Source organism: Euprymna scolopes, chromosome 11 (genome assembly GCF_053919585.1).
Source record: "Euprymna scolopes isolate OS-2025 chromosome 11, ASM5391958v1, whole genome shotgun sequence".
NCBI lineage: Eukaryota > Metazoa > Mollusca > Cephalopoda > Sepiida > Sepiolidae > Euprymna > Euprymna scolopes.
The window spans coordinates 29598347-29620866 of NC_136492.1; the positions used below are offsets into that span (position 1 = coordinate 29598347).

The window sequence follows — 22520 nt, forward strand, 5'->3', positions numbered from 1 at the left end:
GTGGCATAGTGAATATAAGTGTTAAATAACAATTAGTTCTAAATAATATGCTTCTGAGTGTTGAAGGTTCAATCCTCAGTGTAGGTGATACAAACAATACAATTTTGAATTAAGACTTAATAAATCATGACTTACAGAACAAAAGAAAGTTCTCCCATGAATTAAAGGGCTTGTTTGAAATTCCATATAGATTCCCGAGTTCAACAATATGCACCTGAAGAAGTTCAGAGATTACATCGACCGAAACGTTGTGAGAATAACATCCAAGATGAGAAAAGTAGTTTGAATAATTTAAATGATAAAAATTAATATATCTCTGTTCAGGTCTTTAAAATTTTGTTTTATTATATGCGTTTATGTTCTTGATTTAAGAAAAAAAAAAAAGTCAATCAATAGTAAAAAAAGAAAAATTCAGTGTGTAAGTATTAAAGTTAAGTTGACAAAAGAAAAACACGCACACACAAAGTTGTCTCCTAGGTTTATTAATCCAAGATAAAGATACTACTAAAGTTTATTTATTTAAACTTTTTACTTGCTCCAAGATGCTGAACATTATTTCACAGAAAGAATTTGATCAACCACTCCCAGCAATTGTGAAATAAAGAAAATAAAACTGGTTTAAAAATCTAATTCCAAAACTTGTTCACTAAAGATCAAAGAAGAAAAGAATTCTGAAAACTTGTTTATATTTTCCTATGAAATATGGAATTCCTAACCCTAACTTTTGTTCTGACAACAACAGTGCCGAAGAAATAATCTCTGAATTAGTCAATGTTTATTTGCTTTAAACACTTAATATTGATTGAATCAATCTTGATTGGTTGTCTATATCGGGCTTCAACCAATCAGAAAGAGTTTGAGAGACAGGCATCTGTTATATATATATATAAGCAAATGGCAGGTATTGTTGACAGTAAGATGCAGCGAGAACCTTAACTTTCAACAGAAACCCTTGCCAGTTGTAACACTACTACACGTTGTGTTGGAGTGCAAGCAAACTCTGGCACAGTAACCCGTGACTACCGGTATCTTGACATATAACACAAGTCAAAGTCTTAGATTTCTAACAGCTTGTCAATCTCATGAATTCACTTACAAGTTCACATACTTGCAGATATAAAACACTTTCTTTATTTAGACCTCCAAACACTTCTTAACTCTTTTCTTTTTGTTATTCGACAAGGCATATAAATAAAGTTGATATATTGTATGGATAGACTTTGTTGTCGATACTTTTGACTTTGCCTTTTTCTACTATAATAACCTGGTGTTACCAGATCAGACTGTCTGAAGATACTGGCTTCGTGACCTAAAATGCATCAAATATTGATGTTATTGTTGTTTTTTATCTGTTCCTTCTGTAAATCAAAAAAAAAAAAATTTTTTCCACTGCAAAACAACCAAACCAAACATTATGAATAAATATTTGAAAATATGAAGACCTTAAAGCATAAGATCTTTTACGAAAATGACCATTAAATTATTTACCCAAAAAAGGTTAATATACTGTAAAACAAAACAACCAAACCAAACATCATGAATAAATATTTGAAAATATAAAGAACTTGAATAAAAATTTCACTAAAATGACCAAATTCAGCATTAAATAACCCCCCAAAAGTTCAAATTCTGTAAAACAAAATGACTATACCAAACTACAGTACTAATCATCTTTTCTAAAACTGACTGTCTTACATAATTGATATTAAAGTTGCTGACCCAATAACCTGTTCAGTTACTGGGGTTTCTTGAATAACCAGTTGATCATTTCATTATGGAATGTTATATAAACAAAATAAATATAAAAAACACGTAATGTTAACACATTTATTTGCTATACTGAAATGGAAAATATATTGCCACCAAAATCAATTGTTGATTGTTATAAAGTGAGTTGGACATAGATGTTAATATTGTGCCCTCTCAGACATTTTGAGCACTTCAGGTTACTAAAGAATTTCAGAATACCCTCAGCACTTTACAGGCCAACATTAAGGAAGATCGTCATTTGTAGGCATTGTCGGTTTCACATGCAACGTTTTGTATGATCTGTTCTGTCTAAAGATGGTGAATAATATTATCATGTTTGTATTCATTTTATAGAATGGAAACATGTCACAAACTCTTACAAGGAGTTTTTGAAATAGACCCCCATCAACATATATATTCTGCAACTACCATAGCGAAAGTATGTAGATAAGTAGGCTTTAGTTTGAATAAAGGCTGTGCAATTATAGGAATCATGAGGAAATTTGTAAAAGGATGAATAAATTGAGACTGAGAATCTTCAGAATCTTAATGTTCTATACTTTGAGCCATCTTTCAATTATGAAAAATGAAATTTCAACGGTCCAAATCCTAACCCCAAACCTAAGCCCTATGAAACATAAGAATTTATGATGGTAGTTTCAGTGCAAATAAAGTATTCATTTTTTAAGTTTCAATCAAATTATTTATAACTTTATTTTCCAAGAAAAATATTCCAGTTTAAGCTTTGTTAAATTTGTAGAGGTGTGTTCATTTTATTGTTTTTACACATTTTTCTATTACAAATGTTGGTTAACAAGTTTTATAATTAAATATTTAGTTTATAATTAATTTGAAAAAGAATCAGTTGTTGTCTGTTTCTTGTTTGACATATGCAAAGAAACTGCATTACTACTACTACTATGTTCGGACTACTGTTTTTATCTGAGTGTTATTTTTCACAATGTAATTTTTGATTTTCTTCAGGTGTCACTTCTTGAACGCTTGAATCTGCACTGATTTTGAATGAAACCCTTTAGTTAATCCATGGGGTGGGGGGTAGCATGCTCTTGTTATGTCAGCCATGGCCAAGTAGAAGTATTATGTTATTTGTAATTCTTTGTATCACTCGCACTTCTACATCCAAAAGATTGCCACTTACAACTGAATTTTACCAATTTTAGAAATTTCTTTAAAAAAAAACAAACTAAAACTAAAATTCTATTTGTCTAAACAAAAATAAGTTTATAGTCCTAAAATACATCCTTTCAATGTATCAAAGCTGGTCTTGTCAATAACGGGTATTTTTCATTTTGCCATAGAAACTGCTCTGATTTGAGACCCAGATGGTCGAACTTACTAATTTGATAGCCTCAGATTACATATTTTAACATTTCTATATTTCAAAATTTTGGAGATAAAAATTTATCTTGTTGAATCTAAAAACATCCAATTTAGTTCCAGCCAATGAAACTGCTCCATCTAACACCCCCCTCTCCACTACATATTGAGAAAAAACTCCCTTTAAGCCTTTTTTACTTTGGAAAGCAATGACAGTGCATAAGGATTTGTGAATTTAATTTTTTTTTTTTTTTTTACTTCTGTATCTATGGCTTTGAGCTATTCAATCGAATTCACTTGATGTTGAATATGTCGTATCTTGTCATCATAAACAGGAAAAAAAAAACAATGGAATGAATTAAATATCTCACAATAAAAACACAGACAGATCAGTTAATTTGATGTAGGGGACTGTTAGATGTACACTGAAAAGCTATAACTGTATCTTCAATCATTTTAATTTTAGTAATGTCACATATTTATAAACTTGAAACATTTTGTCTGTTGCTTTGTAAAGGTGCCTTTGCATCATTAGCCAAATGTAGTTTCTATATTGTAGCACCATTAACTACAACTGCAGTATCAAATATTTTTGTGTCATTAACCACGGCCACAGTATCCCATATTTTTGTGTCATTAACCACGGCCACAGTATCCCATATTTTTGTGTCATTAACCACGGCCACAGTATCCCATATTTTTGTGTCATTAACCACGGCCACAGTATCCCATATTTTTGTGTCATTAACCACGGCCACAGTATCTCATATTTTTGCGTCATTAGCCACGGCCACAGTATCCCATATTTTTGTGTCATTAGCCACGGCCACAGTATCCCATATTTTTGTGTCATTAGCCACGGCCACAGTATCCCATATTTTTGCGTCATTTACCACGGCCACAGTATCCCATATTTTTGTGTCATTAACCACGGCCACAGTATCCCATATTTTTGTGTCATTAACCATGCCCACAGTATCCCATATTTTTGCATCATTAGCCACGGCCACAGTATCCCATATTTTTGTGTCATTAACCACGGGCACAGTATCCCATATTTTTGTGTCATTAGCCACGGCCACAGTATCCCATATTTTTGTGTCATTAACCACGGTCACAGTATCCCATATTTTTGTGTCATTAACCACGGCCACAGTATCCCATATTTTTGTGTCATTAACCACGGCCACAGTATCCCATATTTTCGCGTCATTGGCCATGGCCACTAGCCACACCCACAGTATCCCAACATTTTGCATCATTAGCCACGCCCACAATATACCATATTTTTGCGTCATTAACCATGGCTATCTCATATTTTCGCGTCATTGGCCACACCCACACCATCCTTTACTCTTGTGTCATTGGCCATGGCCACAATGTCCCGTACTCTTGCGTCATTGATTAAAGTGGCGATGTCCGATACTTTTGCATCATTGTATATAAAATATGAGTTTTAATTCACTGAACTTTATAGAGATCAAATGTCTATTAATATTGACTTATCAAAATATTATGTTTATATCTGTTGATTGACTTGAGTTGATGTTATTTATTTTCTGATCCTGATTTATTGACAACACAACAGCTGTGCACATGACAAACAAATGGTTTTCATTTTCATAATTTTAGTCATGTATTAGCAAATCTTTCTAGAATTATCGGCTGTCGAATATGCATAACATGACTAAAAATATTTTTGTAAAATGTACGAATGCATTCATTCCATCCATTTGTGGGTCATCTAGTACAAATGTTGTTGATTTGATTAGTATGTTTTTTGACAACATCAAATATGAATTGCGTGTTGAACATAGCAGTATGGAATGAATTTATCCACTTAGAAATCATAGTTAGAATTGAAGCACGGGTTTAGGGCTGGATCCCAAATACTGCAGTTTAACAATCTGTTCAACTTCCCTATCCCACAAGGGCGATCTTATTACAACTAGTGCTAGGACGATTAATCAGAATCAGAATAATTGGAGCGATATTAATGCAGAATACGGACCATGCTGTCATCGACATATACTAAATAAATTACATAAACTGCCGGTAGTTACCAAATGAAAACTTTATGGGCTTTTTTTCTAAACTGCTAGCCAATTTTTAAGGTCCCAAATAAAAATGTGTTTATTTTCTCTAAAAACAATGACCAATTTTTATTACTGAAAATGCTAACACGCATTTAAGAAAAAAAACATAATTATGTTCAAAGACAGCATCGTATGATAATTTCAATAAAAAAAAAAATAAGAACATATGCACTTTATGGATGATGCTGAAATATTAATCTTATTTAGAAAGCCATTCTTAACATGGAGAGGGGGTGCTTTTAACTACACTGTACTATTATCTAACAATTTAACAAACAAAACAGTAAAACATATGTTCTGATAATATTTGCCAATTATTGTCTGCTGCAAATTCGTTAGCCATTTTGACACCTAGCAGTTTACGTAACTTGTTCAATATATTCTGATAATATTATGAAATTTTCCATTGAGTTCATTAAAATCTTGGATAGAATAGCTAAAGTGAAAAAACATTAAGAAGTTTTTGCGATTACAAAAATAAAAAAATTATGTCTGCATTTAACAATAGATTCTCAGCTACCCACCCCCTTTCTCCCAAGATTAAAAATGAAACTCTACTTTAAGAAATTGGGCTATTTTAGAATTGGAATCAGGAATTGTATCAGAATTGGGATGGAAGAATATTGGAATCATCCCATTTTAAGTTTGTGCGTGAAAGGAGTACAATAAAAATCTTGTCATATCAAACAATGACCTTATTGATATATGTAACAATGGGTGGATGTTTTCTTTTCCATTTGAACATTAAACAATGTTGTGTTGTTTATTTAACCGTAGTTTGTTTTTGTATTAAAGTGAAAAACGTCTTTAAACAGGTTCATACAAAAGATTAAGACCATCTCAAAATAAGACATTCTTTAACGATACTTTAATTCTTTAACGATACTTTAATTCTTTAACGATACTTTAATTCTTTAACGATACTTTAATTCTTTAACGATACTTTAATTCTTTAACGATACTTTAATTCTTTAACGATACTTTAATTCTTTAACGATACTTTAATTCTTTAATGATACTAATTGCGTAAAATATTTTGAGATTCATTTTCAGTTAAAATATACCCATGCAATCTCTTTACTGAAGATTATACCAATAAATATACTTGCATGCATACATGGTAGCCTTGTGTTTTTTTAGACTTGCATTTATGCAAGATAGCTTTTTTTAATATATTTTTCTATATTTACATACTTATATGGTAGCCTTTTTCGTACATTTTTGTCTCCCTGTAATGGTAGCATTTTTATATTTCTCTAGATTATCATACGTGTATGACAGCTTTTCTTTTTCTACTTTTTCCATACTTACACAACTTGTATAGTAGCTTTCAATAATCATACAAATTGATTTTACTTTTCTTTGTGCAGGTAACGATGTTGTCATTGTGAAGAATGGTCGAAGAATATGTGGATCTGGTGGAGCTCTGGCTAATGCCCCAATTGTACAGAATAAAGCCTATTTTGAAATCAAAGTTCAGTGTGGGGGTAAGAGTTGTTTTTTATTGTCTTTTGTGTTTTACCTTGTGTTTGTGCATTCATTAACTTCACATCAGCTAATGATTGAAAAATTGCCTCTGAGATGGGTATATATGCTGATGACACCACGCTCTATAACAAGAATGACAGAAAAACAAATTAACACATATCTAAGGAAATGACAGAAACACTAGAGGATGACCTCCAATCTGTAGTGAAATGGGGACAAAAATGGATGGTCACATTCAATGCTGCTAAGATGGGATCCTTCTACCGCTCCAGAAGATATCTCACTACTGATGCAATTCTCTATCTATATAAAAGCCAAGTACGTCCAAGGATGGAATACTGTTGCCATATCTGGGCAGGAGCTGCTAAAAACAGCCTATCCTGCCTTGACAGAGTACAAAATAGACTTCGTGGCTTAGTGGGGGATGCCCTTTTCTCTACTCTGCAACCTCTCTCCCACAGAAGAGATGTTGCGAGCCTGTCCTTGTTTTATCGTTATTTCCATGGCAGATGCTCGTCTGAACTCCAATCTCTGGTCTCCCCTCGCCAATCTTTCACGAAAAACACCCGTCTAGCTGAATCCACTGTGAAAAATTTCCCCCACTCTATATCTGTGCCTAAATCAAAACGCGGATTCCATGAACAAAGCTACTTTCTTAGAACTGCACGCCTGTGGAACTCTGTTCCGTCTGCCTGCTTCCCTCCGGACTACAACTTGGATGTCTTCAAGTCCAATGTTAACAAATTCCTAATGAACCGCCCCCTTAAGTAAACACTTCAGCAAATCTCCTCACTAACTTAATGTACTTGCAATAACCCTTATCCCTGAGTGGCTTCCGGGCCTTGATAAGTGGTGATCACTGTGTAAAAAAAAAAAAAAAAAAGACTAAGCTTGTCTGTATTTTTTTATAATATATGATAAATTTTATTTTTTTTATTATTTTTGGGACAACAAGCCTTGTAATGAAAAACAACATTTCGCAAACAAATGACCTGTTGGAAAGGACCAATGTAGTTTACAAATTTAGCTGCCCAATAGGAGAGTGTATCTCCAATATTAGTAGTTACATTGGTTCAACAACTAACACATTGTCGCGAAGATTGACTCTCCACCTCTCTGACTCTAGCTCCATATCACAACATTTGAAGGGACATGGCTGCCAACATTCGGAATTTCGAAGAATTATGGTAGAAAATACAAGAGTATTGCAGAGTGAGAGAAATGTAAATAGGCTAAGAATACTCGAAGCATTGTACATTAAAACAAAGAAGCCTCAAATAAATAATATTAATTATGAGTGCAGCCGGAACATTTTGAAATGTTTGGGATAAATGTTTGATAATGTATATATGTGTTTGTATATATAAATCTGTTTAATATTTATAAAAAAAGTCCGCCCACTTAACTTGTAACAAATTACCACGTGACTAGGAAAAAAAAAAATATATAAGTAAATTAAAAAACAATCCCTACATTTATTTCTACAATATGCCTGAGGATGATAGAAGTACTTCTGTCGAAAGCGCTCGCGATTATGGATCCAACATATACAATTTCGAGAAAAACACAAAAAGGACTATTTGGAGATTGGAGAAGATAAAAAAGAAAATTGTAAAACAGAATAATTCCGTGCTATTCAATAATATTTGTCTAAATGAGAAAATGCTGCCTAAATATATATATATATATATATATATATTAAACTGTTATCTCTTTTCTAAAAGATGAAATCGCCTGATTGCTGAATTTCTATGAACAGAGTTTCTTCTCAAGAACTTCCTATCTGTGGAACAAATTATCACATTGTAGTCTGCTTCTCTGCTGACTACAACGTGATTGTTTTCAAATCGAATGTCAGCAAATACTTGTCATAAACCTTCTTTATAATCAAATGTTTGTATTGTTGAGTTTAATCAAACAATTGTTCTTGTCTTGAGTTTTATCTGCACAGCATTTCAGTTGATGTAACCTCCGACCTTCATCAGGTACAAAAGTCACATTTTGGCAGGAATAATTTCTAACTTATTATGATTAAATTTTTAATTAAATCCATCAACGAATTGTGAGTTCTTAGAAACATAATATTCACAAAATTAAGAGGTTGCTGGTTTCAGTATTGTTAATCACGTGTTTTCAACATTTTAACCAGATGCAGTTTTTTTAAATTAAAAAAAATGTTGATATGTTATTTGCTAGTTTTTGGTAGAGCTTTTCAAGCCTTTTCCATTGTTGTATTATTTTATGTACAATTGGTTGATGGATTTAATTAAAAATTTAATCATACAAATTTAGAAATTATTCCTGCCAAAACGTAACTTTTACACCTGAAGAAGGTCGAAGGTTACATCGACCGAAACGTTGTGCAGATAACAATCGAGAACAATTGTCTGATTAATCAAAATAATTAAAAAATTCATAGCTCATCTCCAAAAATTTGAACTGTAATAATCAATTTTTGTTCATTCCATTTATTGTTTTCAATCCTCTTATAATATTCTTCATCATGTGATTGCTTGGACACTGGGGTGTGTAACTCTAGGCAGCATCTCATGCTTTTGATGGAGAACAAGCAAGCTTGTTGTTGCCCCTTCTAAAGTCCACGACACATGTAGTACTTTAAATACCAAAGCTTGATGATGTAATTTAAACCTTATATTTGAGTTGCTTTCAGCCTTGATAAATTGCGAATCATTGGTAAAAAAGTCAAAAAAATGTCTAAGAAGAAGAATTTCCTTATTCCATTAAGAAAAAAATGTAATAAACAAAAAATACAAAGACTAAGAAAAAAACTAATACAATCTGATTTGTACTTTTGACTGGAAAAGAAAACTGGAAATGGAAAAGGTATAGTTTTTTTTTTTTTATTTACTATTGATAAGTTAATATATTCAAATTGTTACTTTGACTAAATAGACACAACAATTTTAGTACAATGTAATAGTTTAATATTTAATAAACCCCAAAAATGATACATTAATTTACATGTCTTATTATTGATGTAAGAAGAAAAACTGATTTTTCTGCTTCAAATTTTCAAATTACAAAAGATACAAGTATTTATTTTAAGAAATATTTATAAATCCTTACAACCACAGAGTGAACAATAGCATGTATTTTTCTAGCCTCTGAACAAATGTGAATGTTTTTTTGGCTACTGAGCTTCTTTTTTGCACTTGGAATCAATCAAAGCATGTTCTTGACATATTTTTTTATTTATTTTATTTTTTTGAAAGGCATTAATATAATTATACATTTTTTTTTGGGGGGGGGGAAGAACTAAATTAGAACAGTTTCTTATTTTTATATGAGAACTGAACTTGAATTTTTTTTTCATGAATGATTTTAGATATTTTAATGGAAACGAAAGCCATTCTTCTGGCATATTTGAACGATTATCAATGATATGTTTTTATGCAAAACTTGTTCCTTTCAACAACCAGCATAATTTGGTGCTGAACTCAAATTGCACGTCAGAGAATTGAGTTGTTTTAAGAGGCTTTATTGGTATTTTTTTATTTACTATTAAAAAAAAAAATTATGTGTATTCTTTTATTTGCAGGATCATGGGGTGTGGGTTTAGCATTAAGAAAAATAGACTTGAATTCTCTTCCCTTGGGTAAGGAAGCTGATTCCTGGGTTCTCCGAAGTGATGGTAAATTGTATTATAATGAAGAAGTGAAGACCCAGATACCAGAGCTAGCTCAAGAAGGAGACATCATTGTAAGTATAAATACATGTAACATTTTTAAACATTACAGAATAACAATATTGTCTTATTGAATTAATTTGGAATTCTTTTTGAGATGAGTAATTTGTATGATTTTTTATTTTTATTTATTTGTTGACTATCATCCTCATCTTCTAGTTGTTGTTTCAAGACGTTTCGGCCAATTATTTCTTATTATTCAGGTGGTTAAACGCGATGGGATAGGAATTTCGAATCCTCCAACTACATCCATAGCAATTACTGCCTTCCATAGTTGTTGTCGTCTCACCACGGTTTGGCTAACTAATCCTCTGACCAGCTTTCAGTGGGATTGAAACCGCTACCTTCAGACAATACTCACCTTGAATTGTAGATGACAATATTGTTATTGTTATTTATCTTACTACATAGACGGTTTCCATAACAACATTGTAATAGCCGTCAAACACAATCCTTTCACATCTTGCACAATGCTTCAAGTAAACTACAAAATCCTTCTAAGACATAAGTTTTATTTTATGCTTGTCAATATATAAAATTAGGTAATCGTATCATTAATCAGATAATTCAAACTCTAGATCCAAGTATTATAAACTCTGGTTTCATTATCATTTGGCCAGCGTGCCGATCTTGCTTTGAAATGCAAAAGAAATACACCTTGTATTATTTTCAATGTATTGTGATTCTAAAGAATTCTGATCGCCCAAGGGAGAGAACTTGCAATGTGGCTTATTTATGAATTATCAATTTATTATCTCTCGAAAAACTTTGGAGAGGCTTAATAATTATCCATTAATCATTAGTAATTGTATCAGTGATACAGTGATCAAAGAACAGAAAATATTATGGCATTATTTGGAAAACAGTTGAGTGGAAATAGTTATCCAAAAAGTAATTTTAAAAATATTTGTTTCGTGTCAAAGAGACATTGGTCGCAAACATTTCTGATATTCAATGGCTTTGGTGTAATGATCATGCCATGATTAAGTGGATGTGCGGCTGCAAACTGGAAGAAAAGATCCTATCAGTTAAGCTTTAATATTAACATAGTATTGACGGAATTACAAATCTCTTTTCTACTTAGCAATTCAAGTGGTTCAGTTATGTACAGCTGTCATCTTTTGCATCAACTCCAGCATGTGTGTAGATATGGTGACCATTATCATGTGTTTAGATATGGTGACCATTATCATGTGTTTAGATATGGTGACCATTATCATGTGTTTAGATATGGTGACCATTATCATGTGTTTAGATATGGTGACCATTATCATGTGTTTAGATATGGTGACCATTATCATGTGTTTAGATATGGTGACCATTATCATGTGTTTAGATATGGTGACCATTATCATGTGTTTAGATATGGTGACCATTATCATGTGTTTAGATATGGTGACCATTATCATGTGTTTAGATATGGTGACCATTATCATGTGTTTAGATATGGTGACCATTATCATGTGTTTAGATATGCCGGCCATTATCATGTGTTTAGATATGGTGACCATTATCATGTGTTTAGATATGCCGGCCATTATCATGTGTTTAGATATGGTGGCCATTATCATGTGTTTAGAGATGGTGACCATTATCATGTGTTTAGATATGCCGGCCATTATCATGTGTTTAGATATGCCGGCCATTATCGTGTTTAGATATGCCGGCCATTATCATGTGTTTAGATATGCCGGCCATTATCATGTGTTTAGATATGCCGGCCATTATCATGTGTTTAGATATGCCGGCCATTATCATGTGTTTAGATATGCCGGCCATTATCATGTGTTTAGATATGCCGGCCATTATCATGTGTTTAGATATGGTGGCCATTATCATGTGTTTAGATATGCCGGCCATTATCATGTGTTTAGATATGGTGACCATTATCATGTGTTTAGATATGCCGGCCATTATCATGTGTTTAGATATGCCGGCCATTATCATGTGTTTAGATATGCCGGCCATTATCATGTGTTTAGATATGGTGACCATTATCATGTGTTTAGATATGCCGGCCATTATCATGTGTTTAGATATGGTGACCATTATCATGTGTTTAGATATGCCGGCCATTATCATGTGTTTAGATATGCCGGCCATTATCATGTGTTTAGATATGCCGGCCATTATCATGTGTTTAGATATGCCGGCCATTATCATGTGTTTAGATATGCCGGCCATTATCATGTGTTTAGATATGCCGGCCATTATCATGTGTTTAGATATGCCGGCCATTATCATGTGTTTAGATATGCCGGCCATTATCATGTGTTTAGATATGGTGGCCATTATCATGTGTTTAGATATGGTGGCCATTATCATGTGTTTAGATATGGTGGCCATTATCATGTGTTTAGATATGGTGGCCATTATCATGTGTTTAGATATGGTGGCCATTATCATGTGTTTAGATATGGTGGCCATTATCATGTGTTTAGATATGCCGGCCATTATCATGTGTTTAGATATGCCGGCCATTATCATGTGTTTAGATATGCCGGCCATTATCATGTGTTTAGATATGCCGGCCATTATCATGTGTTTAGATATGCCGGCCATTATCATGTGTTTAGATATGCCGGCCATTAACAAGCATAGTTTTATTGTATTACTATCTCTTATTTGACTTTGTTTCATTTTCTTTCTGTTGAATTTCTCTGAAATCAAGGAGCCACCTACTTGGAGCTAACACTTGAACTCTGTATGAGATACTTACATATTCGGATGTTCCATTAATGTTCTTTATTTAACAAACACTGAATTAGTAAAGAAGTTGAGAACATAATTTCCCTCTCCCCAATTAACCATTTTAATATTTAATTTAATTTTTAATGTTGTAGTGTATTTATCCTTTTTGTCTCTTAGTCTTACTGAATTCCAGGATGAGAATTCAGCTAGTCTTGTGGAGTATCCAGCTTTGTGTTGCTACTTGAGGTAACATCATTTGGATAAGGCACATCATTCCTTCATAAAAGCCATAGCGTGGGTTAATCATATCGAGGAGATCTTATTTGGGCGGTGAATATGAAATGTGATTTTGAATATTTGGTCAATGTTTACTTGTAGTGGAAAAGTATCCTCATGCCAGGTTGTCCTGACAAACCCCTGAACAGAGAGACCTTTAGACACATAGGATAATTCTCTTCAGTAGGTAATCATGTTCTCTCTAGATTGTGCACCGACATGAGCATTATTATCATAGTTTTCTAAGTCTTAAGCAAGGATGCAAGTATCACTTTGGTGATCTAATGAGAACTGGTGTTCTAACAAAGTTTTTCTGGCCTAAGAGATCCTGCATTATTTACCATGCTCAAGCTCCTGTTGCATTCCTATGCTTATTTTATAAGAAACCTCTACAAAATGTGCTCTAATGAACTAATTACACTTATACTCCTTAAACAAAATTTCCCAACAACCTGCTCAACTAGCTGATAGATCTCAACTGTACACTGGAGAGCTCTCGAGATGCTGGAAGATTTTATACTCTGATAGCTTCTCTCCTTAATAGTACCAATATGCAGAAAGTTTATATAATGTAAAAAAAACGTTTTGCTGTCTTACTCTCTACCAAGGTTGACATCCTCTGCAAATATATCTGGCTTTTACCACAGTAGCCTTTTGTTTTTTGGCAATATGCTTTATACTCAGCAGTTATCTCCCTTGAACCATATCCAAGTTACCTCCCCTGTGAAATGCTCATTATAAAGGGCATTTACAACAATAACTTGCCTTCGGGACAAGATCAAAGTGTAGTATCTGTTCTTCAGATGCTGCGCTTCTATTTCTTGTTCTCTTTCGGTGGAGGAGAAATCCTTCACGACTGAGACAATTTTTATTTTTGTACCTTTTCTCCACGTTAAAAAACGACCCTGGTGTCTAACTCTGTCCTGTGGGGAGGCATAGTAAATAGGTACAACAATAACTTGCATTGCTGACACAGTGAAAAAAAAAAACTCTTTCTTTCCCCACATGCCAAGTGTTCCTTATCCTTTGACTGGCATCCCTTCCCATCTCATTTATCTTCATCTTGTCAAATTGTCCATCATGTATTTTTCTCTCTTGGCTTGGAATTGTTTGGAGGTCCCTTTTTAGTGTTCCAATTTCGGAAGAGAATTCATTAGTTGAGATATCGAAGAAGTCTGTGTCAATAATTTAAAGGGCTGTGAACTACAGGTCTGAAACTGAAAACTTTCCCACTCAATTATGCAAATTACATTTCGTTAAAAGTTGTTAATTAAAGTCAATGCTCATTTGGTTTTGTTTTAGAAAGAAAGTTCAGTGAGAAAAGTTAGAAGTATTATTTTTAGTCTTACTCTGTCACTTGGGTTATAGTACTTTTCAAAGTTAATCTCATTTGTTTTATCACTCCACAGGAACAACAACCAAAACTTTAGCTGGGTCTAATACAAGGTGACCTGCCTGAAGAGCTCCTTATTTGTGTAATATATTGAATAACTTTGTGTCCAACTGGGCCATTTCACATGTTGGATGATTTAGAGGAAGTTAAGTACTTTATAAAATAGTTGAATTTTGGGGTCAGGTCAAATTATAACCCCAGTGTGATGAGGAACTAACAAATCATTTTATAACTAAACAAAATTCTCATAAACAGTTTTTCACCACTTTTATGTCCCCTTATGAAAAATTAAAATCAACATATAATGTTACTAAACCTTAGGTCTAAAATCCTGATTTGAACTTTCATCAAAATCTAGTGTATGATTTTGATTCTAGAAAATGTGTAAGATTTAAAGCTTGAGCTTAAGCGGTCTTAAGAAGAAATTGAACTTCAATGAATTTTGGTTAATTGGTATCGAGTAACTTTGGATCAAATTTAATGCAAATCTGAAATTTTTAATCGGGGGTTGTGCCCATATTCTGCTCTCTAACGATCGTTTAAAATATTCTAAGGGAACTGTAATTTGGATAAATTTTATTTATTGATGTCTAATACCTATTGTTAAAATTTCATAAAAATCAGAAATATCTGAATTTTCATGAAGCCCCCCCCCCCATTTGCATAAAACTAAATTAAATATAGCATACATTATGATCCCTTACACTGAGCAGCTGTGTTCTATAATTCATAATGATCAGTTAATTAGTTTAAGATTGAATTTTGTACAAAACGAATATGTAACCATATACACATACCTAACATAATATAATCAATAACGATACCTAACATAATATAATCAATAACGATATCATCACCAGATAAAATAGATGATTAGAAGTTGGGGAAGGCGATGATATAACAGAAGACAAAAAAAAAACACAAGAAAATGAATGTCTTTATCTTAAAGGAGTATATGAGAGATCTGCTCATTCTCTGTGTTACTTTCTCAGTCCATAAAGAATGTATCTATATATAAATTTAAAATATAAACTATATTTAGTTCAAAATACAAATGTCTTAACTTGAACAAGTGAATGTAAATGACAAAAGATATGTTGGATGAAGAAAGTTGTAGGGAGAAATAAACTTAGATCAATTGGAATCGACCATCTAACCCACAACAACCTTTCTACCCCTCAAAAGTAAGATGGAAGAATCCTCGCTTGCATATTCACAAAATAATATAACATCTGAGGAGAAAAGTGTTAATTTATAGAAACATTTGTTTTTATTATACACTTCAACTTATTACACTTCGACTATAATTATTTGGATAGAATTGTTGATATGTTCATAAATTCAGTCATCATTATATTCATGCTTGTCTTATGTTGATTAATCAGACTATTATTCTCATCTTGTGTGTTATTAGCACGTTTTGGTTGCAGCAACCTGCGACCTTCTCCAGGTGTTGAAAACATGCTTCTTTTTCTCTATCAAGGAAAAAGAGGTTGACTCTGCATTACAAGAATTCGAACCGTTTGTTTGAGGGTGGGTCTGTAGATCATAAAGAAGGTTCAATCATCAACTCTTCCTTAGCATGTTCTCAACACCTGAAGAAGGTCGCAGGTTGCAGCGACCGAAACATTGTGTTAATAACACCCAAGATGAGAATAATAATCCGATTAATCAACATAACACAAGCATTCACATCTCATCTAAAAAATTCAGAATTGCATCATTATATTCAGTTTAACGTCTTTTTTACATGCTATCATTTGTTGGGTGACTTTTAGAAATTGATTTCAAAACTAATATATCTCTGGCCAAGTACTTATTTATTCCTCTTTTTCTCTTAAATCTATCACTTCCTGAATTTTTAAGATGAGGATTGGTTATTCGTATTATTTGGATTCATCGGACTACTGTTCTCATCTTGAGTGTGATTTTCACAACGTTTCAGTCGATATAACCTCTGACCTTCTTCAGGTGTATCTTGTCGAACTTGAGAATGTTTCTGTCAAGGATCTGTGGCGCAGTGGTTAGAGTACTTGGAAAAATCAATTGTAAAAGTAATAATCTGAAGGTTGAAGGTTCAATCCTCAGTGTGGGCAACCGAAAAATACAATTGCGAATTACTGAGGTCCTCTATCCAGTCATGGCTGACGGAACAAGAGTACACTACCCCCAATGAAGTAAATAAAAGGTTCCGCTCAAAATTCTGTCCAAATTCCCGAATTTGCCAAAATACACTTGAAGAAGGTCAAATGTTATAGCGACCGAAACGCTGTGAAAATCACACACGATGAGAATAATAGTCTGATGAATCCAAATAATATGCTATCACTTCCTCTTATGTCTTCTTTGGCGTTACCCTGCTGATTTGGCTAACTTAACTGGTATCAATTTACTAACCTATTATGCTGGACAAAGAAAATTGCAGAGAAAATGGAAAATGTTTCCAGTCTCTTTTTTTTTTTTTTTTTTTTTTTTTTTTTTTTTTTGAAATTTGTGTTCACCCCAAACCAGGCATATTGCTACATGGACATCTGGAACACTATCTGCAGAGAACTATGTACTATTTGTTTCAAATTAATGGCTAACATTGCAAAGTTTACAAAAACGTTTGCTTTTATATAGCAATTATGTGAAGAAAAATATTTAAGTATTCTAAATTTAATAATTTATTCTATTTTTTCAGGGCTTGGCATACGATCATGTAGATTTGAATTTCTTTTTAAATGGTAAACCTACAAACACACCAGTTAGCGGACTCAAAGGTACTTTATATCCAGTTATGTATGGTAAGTAAATAAATTTAAAAAAAACAAAAAAACTTTACAATAAAAAAAGAATTCACTTCTTTCTAACCGTTAAATCTTAAAACTTTTACTTTTATCAGCATTGTGCTGGCATGTGTTGGACAGCTTTTAGAAATTGACTTTTTAACTAACCTACCTCTGGCCAAGTCTTTATCCTTCTTTCTCTCAAATCCATTCTTTTCACTTCTTTCCTTGTTTTCCTTGGTGAACTCCTGCAACCAGACCCTGTTATCTCAACATCTATTAACCTAAACCTAATAACTAGTGATGGGACGATTCCAATATTTTTCCCGATTCCGTACTAAATTCCTGATGCCGATTCCAGTTCTTTATAAATCTGTAAATAATTTAACCATAAAAGTGTTATTGTGTAAAAACACATCTTAAATGTGCCTATATTTTCTCAAACGTAAAAACACACTTGTGAGGGGGCGGGATCTAGAGATTTTTGTCTTATTGGAAGTTTAAATCAGTAAATATTTATTATTTTATTATTACTGCAAGCAGTGGAAGATTTTTGTTCAACTAAAATCAAATAAAAAGATAATTTAAGGAATCGGATTTGGCATCGGAAAATAGGCTAAAATTTTTCCGATTCCGATATTGATTCCAATACCACAAAAAGCTCAAATTTTTCCGATTCCGATATTGATTCCAATACCACAAAAAGCTCAAATTTTTCTGATTCCCGATCCTGATTAATCGTCCCAACACTACTAATAACTCTCAGCCATTCCTTGTACTATCTTGATTTTATCTTCCTCTGAGGTCAACAGATCTAATCTTATCTTATACACTATCACACACGCATCGTATTGTTCTCATATCATTTAATACAAAATAAAAAAATTAAGTAAAATGAAATATCCAGTGGGAAGGATCAAAATTAACTTTTTTATTTTTTCAATTTCCTTATTTTGTTCTAGCTGGTTATGAGGCATAAATATTTGTCTGGAATCAGTTAAAAAAAAAAAATGTTTAAATAAAAAACAAAGTTTTCTACCTCACCAAAATTGTAAACTCCAATTGATTACATGTCTCTTTTTACTGCTAACTGGTCAGGAAGTTGATGCCCATTTTACGTTAAATTCATATAGAAAAGTGATCCCCCACTATAAAATCTTAGATATTTATTTTTTAAATTCCTTTTTTGTGGATATTTTTTTCATGCTGCTTGAATTTAATCAACAAAAAAAGAATTTGAATTTTTTTTAGCAAGTAAACCAGAAGAGATAGTAAAGATTTAACATATAATTCTTACAAGAAATGAATAGGATCAAAAAGTGTTTTTTTGTTTTTATTTTGAATCCAGTATGAGTGCCAGAATTCGCCATCAGCTTCTCAAGCTTTCTATAAACCATATTAACTGATTTTACAAATAAATTTATGTTTTTATTAGTTGAATGATGGTGAATGTTATGAAAGTATTAAACATCTCCATACACCAGCTACTCCAAACAAATAAACCAGAAAACAGAAAGTCCTCATTTCCATGAGTCATATTTCTGATAAAGGAGGAAGAATTGCTGGTGCTTGTCTACATTTTGGTCTATAAAAAAATTTTTTTCAAGAAAAATCTTTTATGTACGTACCTGTCACCGCACAAAGATTCCCAAAATTACGTAAATCGATCACAGTTTTTTTTTATTTAAGAAAATCAATTCCCCGCCCCCAAATTTAAACACAGAATTTTTGTTAGATGGGCAGGGGTCAACGTGTGGGTACTCATTTTACGTTAAATTGTATTCAAAAATGTTTTCATTTTCAGCCCCCCCCCCCCCCCCCCCCGAAAACCTATAAAAGTAGTAATTTCAAAGTATTTTGTGGTGGAAAGATATTTTTTTTCTTTTTCAAAGTCGATTTGTCTGCCCTTGTTGATCCTACATTCCCGATCATTTGTAATTTGGTGCACTAATCCTTCAATAATATGGTCCATAAAATTTGATTTTCTTAAATAAAAAAACTACTTGATCGATTTATGTGATTTTTGGAATATGACATCTTCGTGCGGTGATGGGTACATACATCAAAGATTTTTAAAGATTTTTCTAGAAAAAAATTTTTTTATAGGCCCAAATGTAGACAAGCACCGTATTGGTTTTCCAACTGTCAATCCATCGACCTCCTTAACTCATTAGTATTACAAAGAAAGAAAAAGTAAATGTTTGTCTGGAATCAGTTACTATTTTTCAAACAATGTTACATTCAGATGGGATATATCGATCTTTTTCTTTCTCTCATACAAGATCAACCTGTTTTCTGTTTCTGTCCATTTAAAGAAACTAACGAGTGTTGGCATGAATTTTATCAACAGACAAAACGCAACCTGTGTTCACAAAGATGATGGTGGCAATGGAAACACACGATAAGACGTAACATAGCACTTCTATACATCATGATTTTTTTAAAACTCTTCTATATTTTTCTTTTTCTTTTTCTGCAGTTGATGAAGGAGCCGTCTTAGATGTCCAGTTTGGCACATTCTACCACCATCCACCAGACGGTTTTGACAAAATTATGATCGAACAGTCACTGCTTTGAATGCTGCCAGTTTCTCCACACTTTCACAAGAACACAGATCCATTTTGGATCGGACGTCCTCACAGAATAAGGCCACTTAATGAACTTGTCATCACACAAAAAAGGAAAGATACAAAAATATATATTTCTCACCTCCAAATGTTTTTCCTCTCAGACATTCTATACCATTCTATTTTCATTATGTTTTTGGGGAAGGGAGAGGGGATATTTTTTTGGGGGGGGGGGTTTGAAGAGGCTGGGGTAGAAAACATGAAGTAAAATTAATATTCAAATTAGGAACAATAAACTAGGATCATCATTTTTATTGTTATCTAACATATAAAATTATCTTGTTTGATTTTCATTGTCAGACCCAAATATCCCTTAAGCTAAGAAATCAAACTTTGATTCTGACTAACCAATTTTCATAAGTTATTGTTGGAATGTGTTATTAGCTATATAATAACATGTAATTACAATTTATTTTTAAAAATTACTGACCTAGGCAATTGATGATATGAAACATTTTTAAATAATAATAACCTAAAAATAAAACTCAGCAATGGAAACAACTTTTACATTTAGGAATATAATAGGAGTTTTTTTTTTTTAACTTAAATTTAAAAATATGCAAGCAAATATATATTAAAAACTAAATTAACTTAAGCCTGGTATTGTCAAAATTTTGTAAAACCTTTCCAGCAAATCTGTACCACATTTAGATGATGTAAGCATATATAAATCTGATAACCTGATGATTTTGCTGTTCATTTAAAAAATATAACCAAAATATCAAAAGTAAAGCCTAAATTCTATGATTTATCACAATATTAATGTCTTATAGTCCTTGATATGATTTATTTCAAGTTATGGATTCATCGATTTAAGAATCAACATTGAAGTTATCAATTCATTGGATTCATTTATGTAGGAAAGATTAACGTACACTGTACACAAAGAATCAATGCACGTTTAAATGCAGAGGGAGGGAGGGAGGGAGCATGACCATAAATGGATGAGACACTTGAAGAAGGACAAAAGACACATCACTCAAAATGTAGTAGAAATTTAAATTTCAATGTTGCTGAGGACAATAGTCTGAAAACAAAAAAAAAAAAAATTGCTTTCTGAGATTATATTTACTATTTCAGAAAAGAAATCGATTTTAGCTAAAGACAAATTTCAAGGCATGTTACGTTGTTATTTTAATTATATTGACTATGAACATTTCAGAAATATAGGTTATGTTTGAAGATGGGTTGACCAATTAATAAAATGATTTTAATCAGACAATCATTTTCATCTTGAGTGCTATTAGCACAACGTTTCGGTCGCTGTACCCTGTGAGTGTTGAATACGTGTTTCCTTTTCTCTATTAAGGAAAAGAGGGGTTAGCTCTGCATTGCAAGAATTCGAACCATGAGTTTGAGGGTGGCTTCATAGATCATAAAGAAAGACTTCAATCTTCAGGAGTCGCTAAGAGATTTTTTTAGGGTCTCCTATGACTCAATTTTTTGGGATATTTATGCTAATTGTTAATATTAGTGAAAAAAATGCTTTACGAAACAGAGGATCGATATTCACGTGTATTTTCATTTAAAAAAAAACAAAAAACAATGCATATATATATATATATGCGCGGATATCCCGACAAATTGAGTCACAGGAAAACCCTAAAAATATCTTAGTGACCCTCTGAAGATTAAATTTTCATTATGCCTTATGGACCCACCCTCCAACCCATGGTTCAAATTCTTGCAATGCAGAGCTAGCCCCTCTTTTCTTTAGTAGAGAAGAAGGAAACCTGTATTCAACACTCAAAGAAGGTTGTAGGGTACAGCGACCGAAACGTTGTGCTAATAAAACCCAAGATGAGAATAATCGTCGGGTTAATCAAAATAATTCAAACATTTACATTTCATCTCAAAAATTCAGAATTGCATGATTTCAATCAGTTTATAATTTTGATGGAATCCAACTGGATTAGCACAAATCCATTTTTATAACTGTCCTGAAGAAGAGATCTGCCCACCAATTTAACTTGAGTGTTTAAATCTTTTTTGCATTATCATCCTGTTTTCAAATATAACTGAAACATTAATATTTCTTAAACATTCGTAGCCATTAATTAATTAATAATATTTTTGAACTTGTTTCAAGTGCAAATTTATTTTATTTCTTTTTGAAAAAGCAAATATAGTTATTACAACTCTTTCAGCAAAAATAGAGCTGTCTACAGTGAAAGATTGAGTAAAAATTCCCTGTGCTATCAATTACTGTGGAACTGCTATTAAATTATTTAAATATTGTAAACTTGTATATATAATTATGTTGGGCCAGATTATTAAAAAGTAATTTGAAGTGAATATATATATATATATATATATATATATATATATATATATTAAAATCCCTGAAACAGTGTTTCATGATAAACAACTGATGATCCCTTAAAGAAC

The 22520-nt window shown here is 32.4% G+C and overlaps 1 protein-coding gene across 1 annotated transcript in view; it reads left to right on the forward strand.

The window, feature by feature from the left end:
- The window catches only part of LOC145287819 (SPRY domain-containing protein 7-like), a 28162-nt gene extending 6981 nt beyond the window's left edge, over positions 1–21181 (forward strand). Inside the window, exons 2-5 of the mRNA XM_080135681.1 lie at positions 6554–6670; positions 10231–10391; positions 17421–17523; positions 19985–21181. Of these exons, the coding sequence (XP_079991807.1) occupies positions 6554–6670; positions 10231–10391; positions 17421–17523; positions 19985–20082 (479 nt within the window). The 3' untranslated portion in view covers positions 20083–21181. The remainder of the gene's footprint in view (positions 1–6553; positions 6671–10230; positions 10392–17420; positions 17524–19984) is intronic.
- The last annotated feature ends 1339 nt before the right edge of the window (positions 21182–22520 follow it).